A 22866-nucleotide genomic window follows, 5' to 3' on the forward strand; every position below is an offset into this window, starting at 1 on the left:
TTATTTTAAAAGTTGAACTTCATTATGGGGAAGGAAAGGTTCAGCTTATGTCATCTCCATTTCAATTGCTTACATGTCACTTGATTTCTCACTTGGGTAGTACTGACTGTTCCCTGTTAGTCGCTCCACTCCTTCGTGAGTCTTGCATCTTTGCACTTATGTATTTACACACGTCTCCTTCTACTAGGCTGAACATTTTACACGTGCAGAGACTGCTCTCAGGTAGTGTGCATAACTTTTTCATCTTTGCACAGCTAACTGCTGGCACCATGTTGTGCAGATTAAGTCGAGTGAAACATATTTGTCAAATGATGTTTCTTTCTGCGTTCAACTTGTCAAAAAAAGGGGTTTTTAACAGCTTTATTGAGATACATTTCACATACCATAAAGTTTAAAGTGTAGAGTTCGTGGCTTTTAGTTTATTCACGGAGCTACGCAGCAACCATTACAATCCATTTTAGAGCATTGTCATAATCCTGAAAGAAGTCCCGGACCTTTTAGCGGTCACTTATCATCCGCCCAACCCCATCCCTCACTCCAGCCCCTGACAACTACTACTCAACTATCTGTCTATATTGACTTGCCTATTCTGGATATTTCATTTAAATGGTGTTAAAGAAAAAAATATTCAAATGACCTTTGTTAAAGCACTGTAAGATTTTATTCAAAGGTGGAGAACTATCAACGCAGGTATAGGGACCATTGAGATGGAAATCCGCAGTGAGGGAGATTGGGGTCAACTCAGAACGCAGCAAAGGCAAGTGGGAATGTATAGCCAAGGAGCCGGGTGGGGGCCCACCAGTAGGAAGTGGCTAAGAGGAAGCATCAGGGTTCGGAGGATTCTCCCTGAAGGCGGGCCAGGGTGATCAGATATCACCTGTGAGATTGTAGTGGATGAGGAAGGTACAGGGTGGGGGATTCTGGCTAAACTGACATCAGAATTCTTGCAAAAACTGGACAATGCAGGAAGGAACATGGAAGTCCAAAAGCCAGGCCTAGCTGAAATAAGTTCGGGGAGCCTGGGCAGACTTTGGTCAATGAGAGAATCTGTCAACGGAATCATACAACGTGAGGTCCTTTGCGGTTGGCCTCTCTCACTCGGCATAAGGTTCATACATGTGTCAACAGCTCATTCACTGTTGCTGCTGAATAATATTCCACTGTATGGATCCAAGGTTTTAATAGACCCGCTTTTCCGGTTCTTACTTCTTTTTTTTTTTAACATCTTTATTGGAGTATAATTGCTTTACAATGGTGTGTTAGTTTCTGCTTTATATCACAGGTTCCTCTACCTGAGGTTGAGGAATGAGCTTTTGGGTTTTTCCAAAAGACAATCTGATGGCTTCCCTGGTGGCGCAGTGGTTGAGAGTCCGCCTGCCGATGCAGGGGACACGGGTTCGTGCCCCGGGCCGGGAAGATCCCACATGACGCGGAGCGACTGGGCCCGTGAGCCATGGCCGCTGAGCCTGCGCGTCCGGAGCCTGTGCTCCGCAACGGGAGAGGCCACAACAGTGAGAGGCCCACATACCGCAAAAAAAAAAAAAAGACAATCTGAAAGGGACACTTGGCCATGGTGACCACAGGCAGAACTTCTACATCACGTGCCGGGACGGCGTGTGCACTCACCGGTAAAAACCGCCGTTTTTACACGGGAAATACGAGTCACACTTGGAACCACGGAACCCGCGGGGCCGTAGCTGCCAAGCTCCCGCCTCCGAACGAGCTAATCAGCGAATCGCGCACGGACACGTCATTGGCTGCGCGTCCGCGGCAGCTTGAGTTGCAGAGGAAAGGCGTCCACGGCCGCACGAGAACCCCGGCCACCTAAGGGCCAAGAGAGAGCCTCGGCACTAACGGCACGAAGCCCGTTTCCGTCGCCAGGAGGGACGCGGTTGCGGCGGACTTCCGGGGCGGGGCGGGGCCGGGAGCGGAAGGTTCCGAGCAGCGCGCGCGGCCGGGTGGGGTCGGTCCCGGGCTTGGGGCGCGGCGCCGGCGCGGGGGCTGGGACTGCCCGGCTGGCAGCAGGAGGGAGGGTACGCGCCGGACCCCGGCCACGCAGCCATGAACCTGGAGCGGCTGCGGAAGCGCGTCCGGCAGTACCTGGACCAGGTGGGCGGCCCTATCCGGGGAGCGCGGGCCGGGGCTCGGGAGGCAGCAGGGCGGCTGCTGTCGGGGTCTTGGCGGCGCGCCGTCCTAAGGGCCTGGGCTTTGGTTCGGGGTAGAGCCCCCGAAGGGAGGGGTCGAGCCCCCCGCCCTCTGCAGCCGGGAGGCTGAGGAACGCTGAGCGTGAAGCCACTAACGCGCGCGGCGAGCCTTACACGTGTTCACGCCCCGCTCCGCAGCCGGCCCACCCCGGACACAGAGGTGCTCAGCACATACTTCGTGCTAAGTGGAAGTTGAAGGATTATTTTAGGATGAAAGTTGCGGGGTGGCCTTTGCATTTAGCTAGCTAATAGAAAATGTTTGGAAAGTTTAGTTGTCCTTCTTATTTGGCCGAATGTAACTGAATAAAGATAAAAACAAATCTGTAGTCTCAAAATCAGTACTTTAAAAAGTTCCTGTCAACTACACTTTCATTCCCTGTACTCCCCTTGAATGAACAGCAAACAGTGTTTAAGGGAAAGAAATGTTTCCAGAATCAGCAGCATCAGTTTAATCTGCGATGTCACTTAGTTTTTGTAAAATGTATGCTCTCCCAATAAATTGGAAACCAAGAAGGGGAGAGAAAAGCGTGTTCACGGTGAACTGTTCGATGTGCAATGGAGCAGCTGAATGTTTGGCAGCACGCTGAAGGGCTGTATTTTGGTTTGCCATAAGTCAGCTGAATTGAATAAATGCTTCCTGCGCATTTTTTCTCTGGCTCTGGGGATGCAGTGAGGAAGGAGACAGGCCTGGTTCCACCCTCCAGGCACTAACATTGAGCAGATTTGTAACCGTCCCAGAAGCATTCCTCCTCCCAAATTGACTGGCAGCAGAGTTGCTGGTTTGTATCCAGGAGGACTGAGGCAAAGACTGAGAACCTTACTAATGGCTAGATGTTGCAAAATGATCACTTAAGTTATCTACTTCTTTAGATACCTGCTGATATAATTTTGCAATGTATAAGTTAAAAAAAACTACCTTCTTCAACTGTATATATCAAAGGTCTCCCAATGATATTTTTATTGCACCGTTGAACTAAAACTCACCTACCTGAGATATAAGATAGATATGATTGATAGACCCTTTACTACATGTAAAAAACTATCGTACTGAGATGTGGATTTATTATATAGCATTCTAATAATATCTATCTGTGTAAAACGATTGAAGTAACAGGGCAATTACCACTTTTCGTTTGTTTTTGGATACAGCAACAGTATCAGAGCGCTCTATTTTGGGCAGATAAAGTAGCCTCACTCTCTCATGGTAAGTGGCAGATTCTAATTTTTTTTTCTGATTTCTCTATCCTTAAAAAACTTTCTACTCTACCTTGCACCTCTGACCATTTATGTAATTTTCCCGCCAGAGGAACCCCAGGACGTTTACTGGTTGGCTCAGTGTCTTTACCTGACAGCCCAGTATCATAGAGCAGCTCATGCACTTCGGTCACGAAAACTGGACAAAGTAAGTGATTGTATGAACCTTAAAGCTTTTAAAAAATGTTATTAGATTAGTATTTTAGGTATATGTTCTTTTTATGTCAAAATATTTTTAAGGATTCAATTTTTCATATTAAATGTAAAGAGAAAATTTCTTGTGTACGTTTTTTTTTTTTTCCTTTGGCCGCGCCACGCGGCATAAGGGATCTTAGTTCCCTGACCAGGGATCGAACCCGCACCCCCTGCATTAGAAGTGCAGAGTCTTAACCACTGGACCACCAGGGAAGTCCAAGAGAAAATTTCTTATTCCTAATCTCGGTCACTTTGTTCTTCCCTCCCCCCACCCCCCTATCTAATCACTAAGTTTTGAAAATTCTGTTTCCTAAATAGCTCTGAAAGTATGGATAGTCCTTTCTATCTCATTACCATTCATACATGTCAGGCCTGTAATTTGTCTGTTTTGTTGTTTTAGCCTCTCTCCTTTCTCTTTTCTCCAGTAACATCTTTCCCACACCCCACCTTCCTTGTCTCCAGTTCATCTTTTAAACTGTCAAAGGGTGGTCTTCCTGAAACAGATCTGATCACATCACTCACAGTGTAACTCAGTGATTTCCTATTGCCTACAGGATAAAGTCAGATGCATTCATAGGCACCCCAGGTGCTTCTTGATTTCTCTCCAGTCTGTGTCTGACCCACCACCACCATCAGTGCATGGAATGTGTATCCAGTCATGCTGACTGCTTGCAGTTCCTTAGATGTGTGACAGTTATTCAGACTCAGTGCTGGAATGCTGACCAACTCCTAAGTTACCCTCTCCCCTGGAGATGTTTTCTTATTCAACTGGTTAGTATTTTTTATGCGATTCTTTCATAGTTTATGAAAGAAACTGTGCTGTGTTTATGTCTCCCCTGCCACAGCCTCCTTGAGGGCAGGTCCCTATTCCTTTTTGAATCCTTGGTGACTGGTAAACAGTAGGTTGATGATGAATATGGGTTAAAAAGGCTGTTTTTTTCCTCTGCGAGAGTAAAAGAGGAATTATGAAAATGACTTTCTTCACTTCATGGTTTTAGTTTTCTTTTTGATTGAAGATGCATATTATCTGGATCACTTTTTTAATAGATTGATTTCTTTCCTAGTTGTATGAAGCGTGTCGCTACCTTGCAGCTAGATGCCATGTAAGTGTGCTCTCAGTTTGTTTTATTCGATAGACGTTTAATGTTGTGAATGTTACACATCCTTCCCATGAGTGTGAGAATTCAAAATACTGACTCTCCATTTACTAAAAGCTCATATGCGTAAAGAAAATTCTACTTTAGACATTTTAAATTTAAGTAATGAGTGGGTATAATATTTATTACCCTTTTAAAATCTACTGTGATCATGTGTGTACCTAGCATCAGAAGTCATGGTTGACAAACGCTGTTTCTGTTTTCTACACAGTTTGCTGCAAAAGAACATCAGCAGGCTCTCGATATTCTTGATATGGAGGAGCCGATCAACAAAAGACTGTTTGGGAAATGCTCGAAGGATGAAAGTAGCTTGAAAGACCCCTCCAGTGACTGGGAAATGTCACAGTCCTCAGTAAGTAACACTGTAAAAGCCATGCTTCCGTAACATCAGTAAGAATTGCCCACATGATAGGGCAAATGTAAATCACCTTCTTTTACTTGAGTACAATCATGTTAAAATAGTTTGATTGCCAACTTACTTAATTTTCCCAACCCAGGAAGATTCTGAGACATTTCTGAGCCCTCAGTTAGAAGTTGTAATTGTGTCCTAAGATGCTTGAATCGGAAATAGGCAGACTTAAGCTCTTTCTTCTTACATTTGATACCTTAAACTCCTCCCCACAGGTGGAATCATATTTTCCCTTCTTACTGTATTTCAACAGTGTTTTGTACTTACCCCAAAGAAACCTTGATTACCTTAGACTGTTTATTTCCAGGGAGTGGTGTGGTGTTACTGTTTATGTTATTTTGTGTATTTCAGTTTGTATACTTCATACCTGCATAAAATTGCAAATTCCTTGCTGGCAGAGATTATACTGATAGAATGTACATGATAAATAACATCCACGGTCAGATTACTAATCTGGACTGTTAAGTCTTTTTTTTAACAGCTTTCTTGAGATGTAATTCACATAGCATGCAATTCATGCATTTGAAGTGCATAGTACCTCAGTTTTTAATATATTCGTTGAGCTGTACAACCGTTACCACAGTCAGTTTGAAAACATTTTTTTTTTTTTTTACTTCAGCGAGAAACCCTGTACCCTTTAGCTGTTACCCACCAATCCCCCATTTCCCAGTTGTTCTTTATAACATGTCTATGAAGGAACTTGGTTACTCTACTGTTCATCTCAAGAAGGTGGGAATACTGTACATTCTTAGGTTATTTTTCTTTTTAAGAAGCACATTTTTTTGTGAAGAAATACATTTATGAGGGAGTTGAGGATTATCATTATTCTTGGACCTCTTATCCATTAACTGCTAAGAAATGCATGATTTATTTGTAATGCATTATTTATTTTATGAGTTTACTTTTTCTTTTTTTTTTTTGCGGTACGTGGGCCTCTCACTGTTGTGGCCTCTCCCGTTGCGGAGCACAGGCTCCGGACGCGCAGGCTTAGCGGCCATGGCTCACGGGCCCAGCCGCTCCGCGGCATGTGGGATCCTCCCGGACCGGGGCACGAACCCGTGTCCCCTGCATCGGCAGGCGGACTGTCAACCACTGCGCCACCTGGGAAGCCCTACTTTTTCTTAATAACTCATAGGATACTGCATAGGTCTAAGATTCTCTCATAATGTCCTCTACTACTTTTTTTTTTTTTTTTTTTCTTTTTGCGGTATGCGGGCCTCTCACTGTTGTGGCCCCTCCCGTTGCGGAGCACAGGCTCCGGATGCGCAAGCCCAGCGGCCATGGCTCACGGGCCCAGCCGCTCCGCGGCATATGGGATCCTCCCAGACCGGGGCACGAACCCGTATCCCCTGCATCGGCAGGCGGACTCTCAACCACTGCGCCACCAGGGAGGCCCCTCTACTACTTTTGAATTGTGATATTATGATGAATCCCATTACCAATTTTATTTATTTGTTTTTTTTAGTGGTTTGAGAGACGGCAATTTTTATTTATTTATTTGTTTGTTTATTTTTGGCTGCGCTGGGTCTTTGTTGTTGTGCGCAGGCTTTCTCTAGTTGCGGCGAGCGGGGGCTACACTTGGTTGCAGTGCACGGGCTTCTCATTGCGGTGGCTTCTCTTGTTGCGGAGTATGGGCTCTAGGCGCGAGGGCTTCAGTAGTTGTGGCTCTTGGGCTCTTGAGCACAGGCTCAGTAGTTGTGGCACATGGGCTTAGTTTGCTCCGTGGCATGTGGGATCTTCCCGGACCAGGGCTCGAACCCGTGTCCCCTGCATTGGCAGGCGGATTCTTAACCACTGTGCCACCAGGCAAGTCCCCATTACCAACTTTAGCTGCATGTCTGGACCATCTTTAAGCTCACTTATTTGTTTTTTGAGGTTCAGAATCTGGAACATAATCAGATTTCTGCATCCTCCTGTTAATGGTAGTAGTGAGGTTGCTGCTGTGTGAGCAGCTTACCGTGTGCTGTGGCTACAGATGGTACCACCTCTGCTCCTTACAGAGCCTGTGAGTTAGATGAGGGGAGGAAACGGAGTCACGAGAGGTTAGAGCATTGTCCAGGGTCACTCGTAAGCGTCACAGCTGGGATTTGAGCTCAGGGCTGTCCAGTTCCCAAAGGTCACGCTCCTAACCCCTGTGCTGCATTGCTGCCGGTTTTCTAATATTTACCAAGGTTCGTTCATTGAGATCCACCTATCAAACGGTCTTCGTGTTTGATTTAATGTATGTATGCTCTGTATGCTGTCTGTAAATCATCACCCTGTTTGAGACAGAACAAGTAATGAACAAAGTAGCAGTAACGTGTAAGCTAGTTATAAAGGTTTGTTGAAGTGAGGAGAGCCTAAGGAAGATAGATGAGAGAAGTTTTACTTTGCTTTTATGTTTCTATTAATTTATATTGTGTCTGAAATTGGGTGGAGCACATCCTTTTAGATGTAAAAAAAAAAAAAGAAGTGTTAGCCTTCAGACAATATATGATTTTTGATAAAAAATTAATTTCAGTAGTGCTGACTTAGTATGTCACTCATCGTTTTTCCAACAGATCAAGAGTTCTATTTGTCTTTTACGAGGAAAAATCTATGACGCTCTAGATAACCGAACCCTCGCTACTTACAGCTATAAAGAAGCTTTGAAGCTTGACGTCTACTGCTTTGAAGCATTCGATCTTTTAACGTCACACCACATGTTGACAGCCCAAGAAGGTTTGGAAACCCAGGTGTTTTTATGTTTAGCACAATTAATACTGTTTGGATTTTTTTTTCCTGAAATCTATAGAATCAAGAGCAGGGCTATTATGTACAGGTTTAAATAAACCTATTAACTTCCTTCACATCTTCAAACATGAAGCACGTTGCAAAATACAATATTGTGCAGTGCTTCTTGCAGTCAGAATCTTCAGGGATTGTGATGTGATGAGTGATTTAAAGTTGTAAAGAATTCAGGATCTGATTCAGTGATTTACAGCTGCACTTTAAACCCCCAGGAGTTTTAAAAACATCATTGTGCAGGTCCTAACTCGAGACCAGTCGAATCAGAATCTGGTGGTGGGGCCCTGGCATCAGATGGTTTACAGCTCCCAGATGATCCTGAGGTCCGTCAAGGGCTGAGAACCATTGACCTAGTATGTTGCCAATGGTGTGAGGTGGATAAACAAGAGAAGCAGCGAAAGCGGAGATGTGGTATTAATGGCATTCAGACATTTTAGCCTAATGCGTGGTTCTCAACCAGGGTGATTTTGCCCCCTAGAGGACATTTGGCGGTGTCTGGGGAGAGTTTCATTGTCACAACTTGCAGGTGGGTGGGGCGTGGGTGGTTGAGGCCAGAGGTCCTGCAAACATCCTGCAGTGCGTAGGACAGCCAGCACGGCAGAGAATTGTCCCCACAGTGTCCGTAGTGCTGAGGGTGGGAAAGTGGCTTGGTGGTTCTTAAGTCTGGTGACGACTAGAATTGCCTGGCAGGTTCGTGCAGAGCCCTCAAGGTGATTCTTATTACGTGTGTCTGGAACCACTGTCTTAGTTTTCTCCAGTTCATTCTATCTTGTTATTTCCTCTTTTGAGCTCAATTTACTTAAACCAAGAACTATAGAAGAATATTTTTCATTGCTCATTTTTTTCCCCCATAAATACTGTGAGGATGTCCCTTTTTTCTCAACATTTTTTTAGAAAAAGAACTTCTTGAATCACTACCTCTTAGCAAGCTCTGTACTGAAGAACAGGAATTGCTACGTTTTCTATTTGAGAACAAATTGAAAAAGGTAAGTAAAAACACAAAGTTAGTATTTGCTTTGTATAAGCATCTTATTTCATTAAATTTGTCCTCTATTCTTTCACAGGTTAAGAATTTAGAAATTAATTTTTATCAGTTTAGCACATTTTCAAGAACAGATTTAGATTATTTAAAATATATGATGACGGGCCTCCCTGGTGGCGCAGTGGTTGAGAGTCCGCCTGCCGATGCAGGGGATACGGGTTCGTGCCCCGGTCTGGGAGGATCCCATATGCCGCGGAGCGGCTGGGCCCGTGAGCCATGGCCGCTGGGCCTGCGCATCCGGAGCCTGTGCTCCGCAACGGGGGATGCCACAACAGTGAGAGGCCCGCATACCGCAAAAAAAAAAAATAAATAAATAAATAAAATATATGATGTGATTCCTGAAAAAGCTTCCCAAAATATCTGTCTTCCTCCCAGGAACAACTCATACTTTTAAAAGATTGAACTATCAGATAACCAATGATGTGTGAAAATGAGGATTTTTTTCCTCATGCTTCCTGAACTACTATTTTGTAAAATACTTCCTACCATGGAATTCTGTGATAAAATTGAGAAGAGAATTAGACTTGCTGAGAGGAGTACTGGTGATACCTGAAGTTAGAAAAGTTTCGAGCATCTCACAGGTGTCAGTGTTAAACCCTGAAACACCCGGGCCAGGTTGAGTCTGCCTTTTGATTCGGTGCTGCACACTGAGTCGTGTTTGCATTTCTCTGTTTCAGTATAATAAACCCAGTGAGACTGTCATCCCCGAGTCTGTAGATGGTTTGCAGGAGAATCTGGATGTGGTCGTGTCTTTAGCTGAAAGACATTATTATAACTGTGATTTTAAAATGTGCTACAAGCTGACTTCTGTGTAAGTACATCCACTTATTTTTGTGCAGGAACGTAGAGTTTAGTCCATTTTACATGAGAAATGTGTGGGACCTGCTTTCTGAATAATGTCAGACTGATGGATGATCATTTAAGCTGCCTTTTCCATTTGCAGAGTACGGGGCGGGGGCTGTCATCTCAAAAGAGCAGTTTACTGACCCAGGTGTTTGCACATTTGTTGCTTTATTCTGTTAACTCGGGAGTATCCGTGTCCCTCCCAGGAGATAATTTGCAAGTTTGAGAATACCGTCTGGCACATAGCTTTATAAAGTCCGTTCTTTGTTAAAGCAGAGGCTAATAAAATCCTATAGGTACTGGGTGTCAGGCTCACTAACTGGCCAAGCCTCCTCCCCCAGCACCAGTCTTTCCATGTGCATAGTTCACACTTGTCCTTTACATGTACTGTTTTTAATGGATCTTTCGGGTTGCTTAAAATCCTTGAATTCACTAAAATTTTAATTGACAGATAGTTAGGATTCATTTAATATTTCATATTATTTTTGATCCTTCTAAATAATTAGACCACTTATTTTATGTGGTACAGTTCTGTTAGTTTAAAGTAAATGTATGTGGTGATGTTTATTTTTATTGCTTCTGAATAAATTAGGATTTTCCCTTTCATTTAAAACCTAATCATTGCCTTAACTGAACAAGTCTGAAGATAGTGGAGTTAAGAAAATAAAACTGATTTATAGCCCACAGGATTGTATGTAATGTGGTAACGACTGTGTGACTAAGCATAGCTAATTGCAGTGAGCGCTGTTACATACTGTTTGTACGTATGTACGTAGTGTGTTTCTTTAACTTTCAGAGTAATGGAAAAAGATCCTTTCCATGCAAATTGTTTACCTGTACATATAGGGACACTTGTGGAGCTGAATAAAGCAAATGGTAAGAAGTTTTTTAAATTAAAATAATTTTTAAGGCAAAAAGTATTCTGTAGCTCTGAAAATTCTGTCTCACAAATCCTGGATAATTCAGATTGCAGGTTAACAACTGGGGGAAGAAATGCTTATCCAAGTAACCAGCAGTCTCTTCTGTTATCCCAGCAGAACACACTGTTTCTGTATCCCTAATTCCTGCTTCCTTTTCTCAAATGTAATTTGTGCTCCAAGGTATGGTAGCTTTAGAGCATTGGGTGTGCCTTTTTCCTTTTTCTTGTAAAATCCATAAGAAAGCTGGTATGGCAGGAGTTAGTAACTGTTTAGAAACTGGAAGGGGGCAGATTTTTTGCTCACGTTTGCCATATTCTAGAAACATTTACAGGGTTTGGACTGTATTTGCCCTTAAATCTTCTAAACTGACTCGTCAGCTTGGTCAGGAGGAAGACTAGCCAGGCCCCCCAGCTCTGGGCCCCTGCTGCTCCAGGCATGGCCTGTGGACCAGCAGCATCGCGCCTCCGGAAAGTTTGCTGGAGGTGCGGGCTCTCTAGCCGCCCTGGCCTGTTGAGCCCTAGGAGAGGTCGTCGTGACATGCCGGGACTTTGTGTTACTCAGGAGCACATCATCTTGCTGGTTCCATAAGCGGGAGGCTTTGGTCAGCCAGATTGGCTGTGGGTGGTCAAGACGGTCTGTACTAGGCCCGTGGAGTAAGAAGCCTGGGCTTTAAGACAGGCGAGGCCCCTTGAAATAGCCTCTTAAGCACACGGAGGGCTTTGTCGTGTGCCTCTCATCCAGGCTGCTAGTCCCTCGATAAGCGCTCAGCACCCACTTAGTGCCTGGAGTGGGGTGAGGGATTGGAGGCGGGGGTACGGGAAACAGCCGTAGTAGTGTCTGCTCCGTGGAGTTTCTATATGGCATTAGGTAAATGGATTTTGTATCCAGGAAGAAAGAAAAGTTTGAAATCACTGCTGCGAGAACAAGATTTATATGATTGTGAAGAGCTGTGACTGGGGGAAACTCGTATCTAAAGTTCATTTGTTGTGAATAATTTTATTTTTTTTCTTTTTCTCTAATGTAGAACTTTTCTATCTTTCTCATAAATTGGTGGATTTATATCCTAGTAATCCTGTAAGTAAATATAAACTTTTTTTTCCCTTACAGTGTCTTTTTTCTTACCTGAACTTTAAGAAAATACTTAACAGGTGTTTAGACAGAGGCTAAATTTAAATTCAAGCAAGTAATGTTTTATTTTAAGGTGTTGGAGCAGAATCTCCTAGTGCTTATGATAATTAGAAGCAGCATTCACGTTTTCAATTCATGAAGGTATATTTTTTTTAGTATATAACTTAAAAATCTTTATTTTTTATGATTACAGGAATTATATATGCTTATTATTTTGAAGTAGCTAACATGCAGAAAAATTAAATATTGAAAGTGAAAGTCATACTCATAGCTCTCATAAGCATTGCTAATAACTGCTTGGTAGCTTTCTCACATTACATGTATGATAACTTACTGAATTGTGCACTGAATTGAATCATTGTGTCTTCCAAACTGCCGTGGATCAGAATGAAGACCTAGAAATTGAAAATGGAATCAGGAACCGTGTCCTTAAAGACAAAAGTCAGGGGTCAGGGTTTAAGTCTCAGACAAGAATCTGCACCCCAGACCAGTGTGAAAACAATTTATAAAGAGGCGAAACCAGTGCAAGAGAAGTTAGCTGAAGAGGTGGAATCTGTAGAACCGAGGTGGGGCGGGGAAGACACAGTGCAGGTGGGAGGCTGGGACTCGGGCTGGCTTTACCATAGGAAGAGATTCAGATGCTGCAGGGGTGCAGCGGGAAGCACGTGGAGCAAGAGCTGTAGAGAGTCTGGTCTCGTGTCACCCAGGACCCTTAGTAGACAGCCTGTCTCAGCGACGTTTCTGACTTGAACTAGAGTATATGCTGGGACCTCTGCCTTGGTACAGATTCCCAGTTCAAGGTTAAGCGTCTTTGGTCATGGTGCGCTTTGAACTTTTTAGGTGTCTTGGTTCGCAGTGGGATGTTATTATCTCATGGTCGGTCATAAAAATGAACACGCCAGAAGATACCTCAGGTATGGACTTACTGCCTTCCTCCCTCTGCAGTGAACCTACAGGAAGTAATTTCTTGGTCATCTGCTTTAATGCTGTAATTAGTCGTACTTTTAAAATCAGTATGAGAGAATAAATGTTTTCTTCAGATTCCATTCAGTTGCGTCCATTATTTACCCTGCTCTTTATAAGATGCCATGAGGGGAGGTAAAAGTAGTCAGTGGTATAGATCGTGTCCTCAAGGAGCTTATGATGTATTTAAACTTTTATTTATAAATGAGAATAAATATGAAAAAATAGGGAATAATACAAAGTATTTCGAAAGTTTTTTTATTTATAGAGATACTATTGACCTCTTACTCTTAGGACTTCTTTTGTTAATAGTTGTGAAATTACATGACACTTTACGTGAGGTTAGGGTCACTGAATGTGACTATAAAACAGATTCCTTGGCATAGTGAACTGGTTTATGTGAGGATCTGCTGTGGTTTTAGCTTGAGGAACTCCATGCAGCCCAATCGAGCTACTTAACTAGTGCTATTCAATTACACAAGTACAGAAATATGTCTAATAATACCTGTGATTTCCTCCATGTGAACAAAATAGAAAATGGATCTGTGGTGAAGTTCATGAACTTTGGACACAGACTGGAATTCTTATCCAGATTCTGCCACTTATTAGCTATAATTCCTTGGGAGAGTTCATTTCTCCGACCTTCCCTTTCTTCTGTAAAAATGGGAATGATGTAGTTGTACGTCAGGATTGTTAGGAAAATTGATAGGATGACAGGAGAGGATCCTGCACTAGGAAAAAATTAGGGCGAGCTCTCTGATCAGTTGACTGCTAAGCATTTTAGAAAAAGGATGCTTGTGTTTTTTTGGGGGAGCAGCATGACTCATGTTATAATAGTTCCTTTGAACTATGCTTCTTTGACTTAGTGTGCTTATTCAGTGATGAACTCTACATGAAACAGGGAACATTTGGGTAAAAGAAAACTTAGAAAATAAAATGCTAAGAAGTGGGAATCTCACCTTCTGTATTTTCTATGTTTTGTGATGTATATTCTCTTTATTCCTTATTGTGGGTCACCTAGTTGAAGACTATTTAAGGCTATGTAAATAGTCCAGTCCATGGAACCAGCATGAATCTCTTAATCATCTGTAGGACGTCACTTACTCTTTCCAGCCTCAGCATACTTCTTGTTAAACTATAAATAGTAATTTATCTTGAAGGTTGTGAGGATTAGGTGATGCATGTAAGGCACAAAACAGGCCTTCATCAAGTGGTTGCTGCCACCACCGTTTATCTACTGGGCTTTGAAAGGAAGCTCCTGTTTTAAGTCATATTTGTAAATTCTATACAGAAAGCTAATGGGTTCCACTGTAGTACCTAAGAAGTTGTGGACCTCTCCTAAAATTACTTAAAAATTTGCTTGTACTATTAAACATTTTATTTCAAGTGAATTAACATAAATGTTACATTAGTGTTTAATATGTTGACAACTCATTCATTCTGATGTCCTTGAAACCATGAACTTACATAAAATTAACCTAACAATTTAAGAATAAATATTACACACTCGAATGAAATCTCTTGTTTTAGCAAAGCTACGACACTGGAGAAGACCTACGGGCCGGCATGGATCGCATATGGGCATTCGTTCGCAGTTGAGAGTGAACATGACCAGGCGATGGCTGCTTACTTCACGGCAGCACAGCTGATGAAAGGGTGCGCAGAGCAGGTTGATTAAGCAAAGCGAAATTTTATTATTACTATCTCTGCCATTTGGTTGTTAAACTAAACAAAAGAATAATGTATCATGTTAGTAGCTTATGATTGTGGAATAACTATGGAAGTGAGAGGGAAAGAAGCTGGTGTAGTGGTTTTGCCTATAGCAGTTTATCTTAACCAGTACAGAAGGGGACTAGCAGGTTAGGCTAAGGGAACAGAATAGGATGGAAGCTGTTTTTCACGTGCTCATGTAAGAATGAAAGTATTCGTGAGCGAAGTTATTATTTATATCCTACTTACGTCCAGAAGGTATTTATGTGGCTTAACTCACTATTCAGGTTCAGGACTGAGTTTGCCAGTGTTGTAGATTTGTATCAGTGATACGTGTTGGTGTTAACTGCTGTGCCCTAAGAGCGTGTGACTCTGGGGAGCAGTGTGTTGCTGTTACTCCTGTTGACTTTTTGGATTTGCCGTCGGTTTTACTTTGCCTCGTTCTCCTGTGCGGGCTGCTTCTGCTGTCTGCCGCCCCACCTCTGTGTGGAGAGGCAGTGGGGGTGCCGGGCTGCAGAGGGCTCGTCTGCAGCCAGACTGCCTGGTGGTCTTGGAAAGCCGTGAACCTCTTGAGAAATAGGAATAATAGCAACACTCAACACCTAGGCTTACTGCGAGGAATAATTGAGGTAATGCCAGTTAAAGACTTTGATCAGTTTCCGACACATAGAAAGCACTCAGTAAAAGTTAGCTGCCTTAACTTGTTTGCTTGAATTTCATCTTGTTAGGTTTGGTTTACCTTTCCAGACTGTCAGACTCATTTTGGCACCCAGTTCTGCATCTGTATTATTTATGGCCCCAGCTTTTTTAGTTACATCAAGTTGGATATGTATGACTTTGATATCTAGCTGTCCATGAAAATATTGTAAAAGACATAGCTCCCTAACTGTGTTAGTCTGCTCAGGCTGCCATAACAAAACGCCGTACACTGGGTTGTTTAAACAGCAGCAGTTTATTTTTTCCCGGTTCTAAGGCTGGCTGGCCCGCTGGCTGATTGGGTTCCGGGGCGGGTGCAGGGGGGCTCTTCCCGGCTGCCTTCTCACTGTGTCCTCACAGGGCAGAGAGCTAGGTCTAGTGTCTTGTATAAGGGCACCAACCCCGCCATATTAGGGCCTCACCTTCATGCCCTCACATAACCTTTATTATTTCCTCACAGGCCGTCTCTCTAAGTATAGTCACTGAGGGTTAGGGCGTAACATGAATTTGGGGGCAGACATACATTCAGTCCATAAGTCCATGATACTGACATATTACTAGAGTAATCCCCCAGATTACAGTTGTTCAGCCAGTTACTGATCCATCTAAACGGTCCTCATACCCAGTCCATCCTATTCACCAAGACATGCGAGACCCTTTCCAGTGCTCCGCTGAAGCTTGGCTCCAGTGTCTGCCCACACCCCTAATCCATCAGTCTGGTGAACTGGCAGCAAATGATAACTTACTGTGAGTTGTTTCTTAGGAGGAAATGCTAGAGTCTGCTAAGTTTATTTTGCTACTCTGGGTGCTCACAAGCCCAGAACAGTTATTACTAGTTATTAGTTAGTTACTAGCTAAGAGTCAAAACCAATGATAATTAATGACACGATTAATACTTTTAATGTTTCCCAGTCTGACACTTTTCTAGTTAAATTTTCAAATCAGCTCATCAGGATAAACATTTTTCTCTCAGTTTCACTTTTTCATCAGAACAGCTTTTATCCAATCTAGTTTGGATTAATACTGACTGGGGTACTTTCCAACACTAACAACCAGTTCTCTGCTTCTCCAGACACCAGCTGGGTCCTACAAGTCCATTCAGTTCTGACACTAACTACCCAGCGTTAGTGCAGACCTCACAGGTTAAGGGCCCAGTCCCATAAGACTGCCCCCTCTCCACTCCGGATGCCAATCGCAAGTCCTGGGTCACTTGTACTTCTGACTGGCCACAAACCAGGGGTTCCCACAACCCCCTCCTAAGGTTTGATCATTTGCCAAAATGACTCATAGAATTCAGGAAAGCATTTTGCTTATTATAAATGATACAACTCAGGAAGAGCCAAATGGAAGAGATACATAGGGCAGGGTACGCGAGTGGGAGTGCATGGAGCCTCCATTCCTTCTCTGGGCACCACCCTCCCAGCACCTCAGTATGTTCACCAACCCGGAATTCTTCTGAAGCTAACTGTTGAAGACTTTTTATAGAGCTCAGGCTCCAGCCTCCATTCCAGGAGGTCTGTGAGTGGGCCTGAAAGTTCTAGTCCTCTCATCACTCGGTCTTCCTGGTAACCAGCCCCACTCTGAGCCACCCCAGTAGCATAAATTGGGTGTGATCAGAAGGGGCTCATTAACAAGAGACGCTCCTCTCACTCAGGAAATCCCAGCGCTTTTAGGAGCCCCGTGCCAGCAACCAGAGACAAAAACCAAATGTATTTCTTACTTTACGGCACCAACTGAATTTCAGTAGAGCAAGTAGAAGAAGGGTTGCAGACAAAAATACATTTGTACTAGGGCTTCCCTGGTGGCACAGTGGTTGAGAGTCCGCCTGCCGATGCGGGGGACACGGGTTCGTGCCCCGGTCTGGGAAGATCCCACATGCCGTGGAGCGGCTGGGCCCGTGAGCCATGGCCCCTGAGCCTGCGCGTCCGGAGCCTGTGCTCCGCAATGGGAGAGGCCACAACAGTGAGAGGCCCGCGTACTGCAAAAAGAAAAAAAAAAACAAAACATTTGTACTGTCTTATCCTAACCCATGTGGTTACTTTGCCTAAACTCTATTTGTTCCTGTGGATTTGAGTTACTATCTTGTGTCCTTTCATTTCAGATTGAGGACTCCTACTAGTATTTCTTGTTGGGCAGGTCTGCTAACAACAAATTCTCTCAGTTATACGTTGTTAGGATTATTTCCACGTGTAATGTTGTTTTTCAAAGAAGCTGTGAGAAGAAAGGCAAGCAGGTGTATATTTATGTCGTTTGTTATGTTGACCTTTTTTACCATTTCAAGTTCTCTTCATTTGTCCTTGTGGATTTGAGATACTGTCTGGTGTCGCTTCCTTACCCCAGTACAGCTTTGCTCCTGCCACTTCCTCTGTGCCGTTAGTGGTAAACATTACATTTCTACATACGTTAGGCCTAATCATACTGTTTCATAAATTGCTTTCTAAGTCAGTCAAGAGAAGAAAGATGAAATGTAATCACTTCTACTGGTACTGTGTTTTTCATTTGGATTTGAACTACTGTCTGGGGTCACTTCTTTCACCCTTAAGAACTTCCTTCAGTATTTCTTGTAAGGTGAGTCTGCAACAAAATTTCTCAGTTTTTGTGTCCCTGAGAATGTCTTAATTTCACCTTCATTTTCAAGGGATAGTTTTGCTGGATATAAAATTCTTGGTTGTCCTTCTTTTTCTTTCAGTACTTTGAGTGTCATCCATTGCCTTCTTGGCCTCCAGGTATTTGGTTAGAAGTCAGGTGATCAGGGATCTCATATGTTATATTTTTTTACTGCTTTAAAGATTTTTATTTACATATTTATTTAGTGTTTTTCAGTGGTTTGACTATGGTTTGTCTAGGTGGGGATTACTTGGGAGTTTTTTGAGCTTTGAGGTGTGTTTGGCCTAAATATTCTTTGGTTTCAAGTACTTTCTTTACCCCTTACTTTCTCCCTTCGCCTACAGGGCTCTCTTTATGCACATGTTGGGATGCTTGGTGGTGTCTTACAACTCTATGGAACCGTTGTTTTCCTTCATTTATCTTTCTGTTCCTCAGACTGGGTAATCTCATTTGACCTTATTCATGTTCGATGATTTCCTCTGCCTGTTCCAACTGCTGATGAACCCTTCTAGTGAATTTTTTATTTAGTTATTTTGTTTTTCAACTCCAGGTTTTCTGATCGTTTGTTATAATTTTTATCTTTTGTTCTGTTTGGTGAGGCATTGTTCTCATAGTTTAGTTTTGTAGACATAATTTCCTTTAGTTCTTTGGATATTTAAAATAGCTTATTTAAAGTGTTTTTCTAGTAAACCCAGTGTACGGTCTTCCTCCAGGGTAGTTTCTATTGCCTGCTTTTATCCCCTTATATATTGCCATACTTTCTTGTTTCTTTCCGTGTTTCTTTATTTTTTGTTGAAACTGGACGTTTAAAGTAATATAATGTGGCAATTCTGGAAATCACACGTACCCTTTGCCACCTCAGGGTTTGTTGTTGTTGCTATTTGTTGTGGCTGTTTGGTGACTTTGCCGGGCCTTTAAAAATTTTGTGAAGTCTGTGTCCTTTGTCATCTGAGGCCACTGAAGCCTCTGCTCAGTTAGCTCAGGGCTTCTTTTCATATCGTGAGCCGAGTTTTCCCCCCTTTTCTGAAGGACCCTGTACGTGTATAGGGGCCTGTCTTCAGTGTTTCCATGGTTGGTAATTCTGCCTTAGCCCTCTTCAGTTCCTGCTTGCACTGAGCCTCAGGGGCATCCAGAGATGAGAGATTAGGGCCTCTCCAGCCTTTCCTGTGGTGCATATGGTCCTGTGTGTGGCCTTCTGGTGTAGCTGCCTCAGGTCAATGTTAAACAGTTACCACTGATTGTTTTCAACAAATGCCTTGGGGGTAGACATTTCTCTGCATGAGCTCTGAGTCAGGTCAAATGAGACAGCTGTGAATGGGGCTTTTCCAGGGAACTGCCAGATATGTCAAATAGTGACAGGTCTCTGTGGGGTATTTCAGAAGCTCCAAACTAATTTTTGTCCCCTCCAGTGGCTGTCAGACTGCTGATTTTCTAGGCTAATGTGGAGCTGGGGAAAGGGAGATGGGAATCAGACAAGCTAAATGTCATAGAGTTTGCTGTTCTTACTGAGACTCAGCTGTTTTTCTAGAATAAATACCCCTCAGGTTGTTGCAAGCCTTTGGTTAACTTGCAGAGTTCTGGAAACGTTTATGTTTGCTATTTTCGGCAGTGTTCTTGTTGCTCCTATGGAGGAATCGATTTTTGGAGCTCCTTCCTATGCATTTCATATTCCTCCAGGCACATCCATAAAGGTTCTTCATGACCCTTCTGTACACGCTACAGTTGTAACTTCAGTCGTGGTTCTAGATTAGAGCCCGGGCACCTCCCAGCCAGGCAGTCAGTTTCCACTGACGTTGTCAGATCCATCTTTGGGGAAGGATTGTCTTACTGTGATCACTGGTCTGACAGGGTGAAGAGATGGAAATGCAATTAAAACGAGTTACTCTGCCTACAACTGTTTTCAGAGGGTATGAGGGTAGAAGACACATGACATAATTCAGAGCTCTGCAGCATAGAACTGATAATAACCGATAGTGGAGACTCACACGAGGGGTGGGGGGTGGTCTAGCTGGAAGTCCAAAGCAGCTGCATAGAGGCAAGTGGAATTGAGCACAGCCACGAGGGTCTGTGTTGCTGAGTCAGTGAAGGAGGAAGGCAGTCTTGGCTGGGCCTGGGTGCTGGCATAGTGGGGCCTGCCCTTCTGCTTCACAGGGGTTTCGTTTTGTCTCTTTACTGTAGAATAATGAACAGTAAGGGTGAATAGGTTGCTGGTAGACTTTAGAAGTGGCAGCTGATTAGTCTAAGAGCCTATTAGATATTCATTAAATATTAGTAAATGAAGTGTTAGAAAACAAGTAAGCGCTCTGTTTTTGACTATGTTAAAATTATTTTGTAGACAGGATTTGAAATCTGAACTATAAAGTTTTGAGTGTTGAATATGTGAAATTTTCCAATATTTTTAGGTGTCATTTGCCAATGCTTTATATTGGATTAGAATATGGATTGACGAATAACTCAAAATTGGCTGAAAGATTCTTTGGCCAAGCTCTAAGCATCGCACCAGAAGACCCTTTTGTTATGCATGAGGTTGGCGTGGTCGCATTTCAGAATGGAGAGTAAGTACTGAAGGGCCAGAGGCCCCTCCGTGTCCTTTTTGTACAGAGAGCAGGACCCCAGGCACCAGAGGTCAGCCCATCAGAGTGGCAGAAGGAGGCGAACAGGTGCGAGAAGAAAATGGCGAGTGTTATCTTGGGATCCTTCAAAAATACGAAACCTGGGTTTTGGTCCCCTTTGCTGTGGGCTGTCACAAGCTCTTAGGTCCTGGGCTGGACAGTTGTTGCCAACTCTGTTAAGTCACTGGACCCCACAGGGCGGCCTGGAGGCACTGCAGAATCCCTAGTCGTCTCTTTGTTGACTAGGAATTGGATTCATACATTTGAGAAAGATTTCTCACAATTTTAGAACAAAAATGTTTCCTTTGCAGATAATCGAAAAATTAAGCCAATTAGAATGGCCCAGTCTCTGAGTCTCCCGGTCAGTAGTTGAGGGTTACTGTAGTCTTGGATATTTATAGAATAAGCAATTGGGTGTCGTACTCAAAGAGGGAACTATCTGTAGCCCTTTGCACTGAGCTGTACTTAAATTTTAAAACAGTAAATTAGTACTACTGTAGTGTGTTTTGTGGCATTTGTGTGTATTATAAAATTCGATTAATATTTATAAAAGAGTTTGGAGCCTTTTAAAATAATCTATAGTAACAATTTCATATACAGTCAATTTATTTATAGTCTATTTTACGCCCTTCTCCCTTTTTTGTGCTTTATGTTGGTTATTTTACAGTTTAAAATGATCCCCAAGCGGAATGCCAAAGTGCTGTTTAGTGTCCTAAGCTCAGGAAGGCTGAGATATGCCTTGGTCAGAATATAGGTGTTAGATAAGCTTTGTTCAGGCATCAGTTACAGTGCTTTTGGCTGTGAGTTCAGTGTTAACAAATCAACAGTATACATTAAGTAAGGTGTTGCCAAACAGAAGCACGTGTGAAACCAGGTACATTGAACAGCTGGTGAACTTGTGAGTAGAGGATTGTAGTTTTTCCACTGGGAGCAGTGGTTTGGTGTTGGCTAAAGTCGTGTTAACAGTGCCTTTATAGAACCTAATGACTGAGACTATGCTGTATTTCCTAAAATCTTGAACTCTTGTGATGTTAATGCCATAAAAGTAATCATTTATCTCACTTAAATTTGATTAAAAAACTGTTTACAGAACTTTACCTCATTTCATTTTAATATTATTGGAAAGAGATATTCAGATTTTTCTTAAAATGTTTATACATGCTAATTTTGAATAAACTGCAACTTTTTCCCCCTCTGTTTTAGATGGAAAACAGCAGAAAAATGGTTTCTCGATGCTTTGGAAAAAATTAAAGCAATTGGGAATGAGGTATTCTATATAATATCTGTAACACACACACACACTCATAAGTGTGGTTAGTATTGAATGAGGAAGATAATATTAGACTGTCTGTCTTGCCTAGAATATAATAACCTAATATTTATCATAGCAGATGTTTGTTAATGTTTGACTTGTCATGGTATGAAGTGTTTTATTACATGGTACAAAATGAGTCTAATTGAGAGGGTAGATGTTGGCTGTTTGCTTCTTAAGAGGCTCTAGTTTTGATCTGTGGGCGTAATCAGAGTATATTCGATGATTATTTGATACGGGGAATATGTGATGATACATGGAAGCTGGTAGGCACTGTAGCATCTGACTTGTCCTTGTCTAGAACCTCTTTGACCAATGGGTACATGTAGCAGCAGATCCCACTTCTGCAGGAATGGGGCCAAATGTCATTAAAATTAGTCCTATCGTTGCTCTTCCTTACCTGATACTTAGTATATATATTTAGACCTTTAACCAGGTTCTGTCATATGAGAGGTGCATGAATTTGTGCTCATGAATTAACCTTCCAGCTATCATGGATGTGTAAACACTGGTATTATATTAAATGCTAACAGTTTTAGACGCTGTAAACTTCTGTAGGTCAGAGATTTGCATGTTGTTGCTTTTGGTTCCTGATTCTTTTTATTCACACCTGTGTTGTCTTACTCTGTTCTGATTATCACTTCTCAGTGTCCTTCTGTTCCTGCCCCCAGGAACACTTGCCCACAGCATACATCTTCCTTGGCTATAAGTTCCTCTTTACTGAGACAGACACAGCTCCCCTGGGTTCCCTGCCAGGTGGCGGTTTACTTGTCCCTGTAGACACAGCTTTGTTTATTTTGGTCTCTTCTTAATTGTCGTATGAACTTAAAAACACTATATATCTGTGTGTTTGCACATGTATGTATATAAAGCAGGTCTTCCACAGCTCAGTCTTGGGTGGTCTGGATAATACATGTGTTTCTATTGATGTAGGGTGGCCACTTATCACCTTGCCCATTTTCAAAGAATTGAATACCTTAGGACCTTGCTCCTTGGACTGGACCAGCCGCATCAGTGTCACCTGGGAGCTCGTTAGAAGTGCAGAACT

At 42.8% G+C, this 22866-nt stretch overlaps 1 protein-coding gene across 2 annotated transcripts in view; it reads left to right on the forward strand.

Moving 5' to 3' along the window:
• The first annotated feature begins 1941 nt into the window (after positions 1-1941).
• The window catches only part of CDC16 (cell division cycle 16), a 28830-nt gene continuing 7905 nt past the window's right edge, over positions 1942-22866 (forward strand). Inside the window, exons 1-14 of one of the 2 annotated variants that reach the window (XM_082602328.1) lie at positions 1942-2109; positions 3354-3408; positions 3509-3606; positions 4718-4756; positions 5022-5162; positions 7760-7919; positions 8880-8971; positions 9705-9838; positions 10667-10746; positions 11815-11864; positions 12759-12832; positions 14412-14537; positions 20297-20449; positions 21710-21773. In XM_082602328.1, coding sequence (XP_082458454.1) covers positions 2062-2109; positions 3354-3408; positions 3509-3606; positions 4718-4756; positions 5022-5162; positions 7760-7919; positions 8880-8971; positions 9705-9838; positions 10667-10746; positions 11815-11864; positions 12759-12832; positions 14412-14537; positions 20297-20449; positions 21710-21773 — 1314 coding nt within the window. In that variant the 5' untranslated portion in view covers positions 1942-2061. Of the gene's footprint in view, positions 2110-3353; positions 3409-3508; positions 3607-4717; positions 4757-5021; positions 5163-7759; positions 7934-8879; positions 8972-9704; positions 9839-10666; positions 10747-11814; positions 11865-12758; positions 12833-14411; positions 14538-20296; positions 20450-21709; positions 21774-22866 lie in introns of both variants that reach the window. The other variant, XM_082602329.1, reaches the window with a different exon arrangement.

The sequence above is a fragment of the Mesoplodon mirus genome, assembly GCF_964341445.2.
Source record: "Mesoplodon mirus genome assembly, chromosome: 17".
Classification (NCBI taxonomy): domain Eukaryota; kingdom Metazoa; phylum Chordata; class Mammalia; order Artiodactyla; family Ziphiidae; genus Mesoplodon; species Mesoplodon mirus.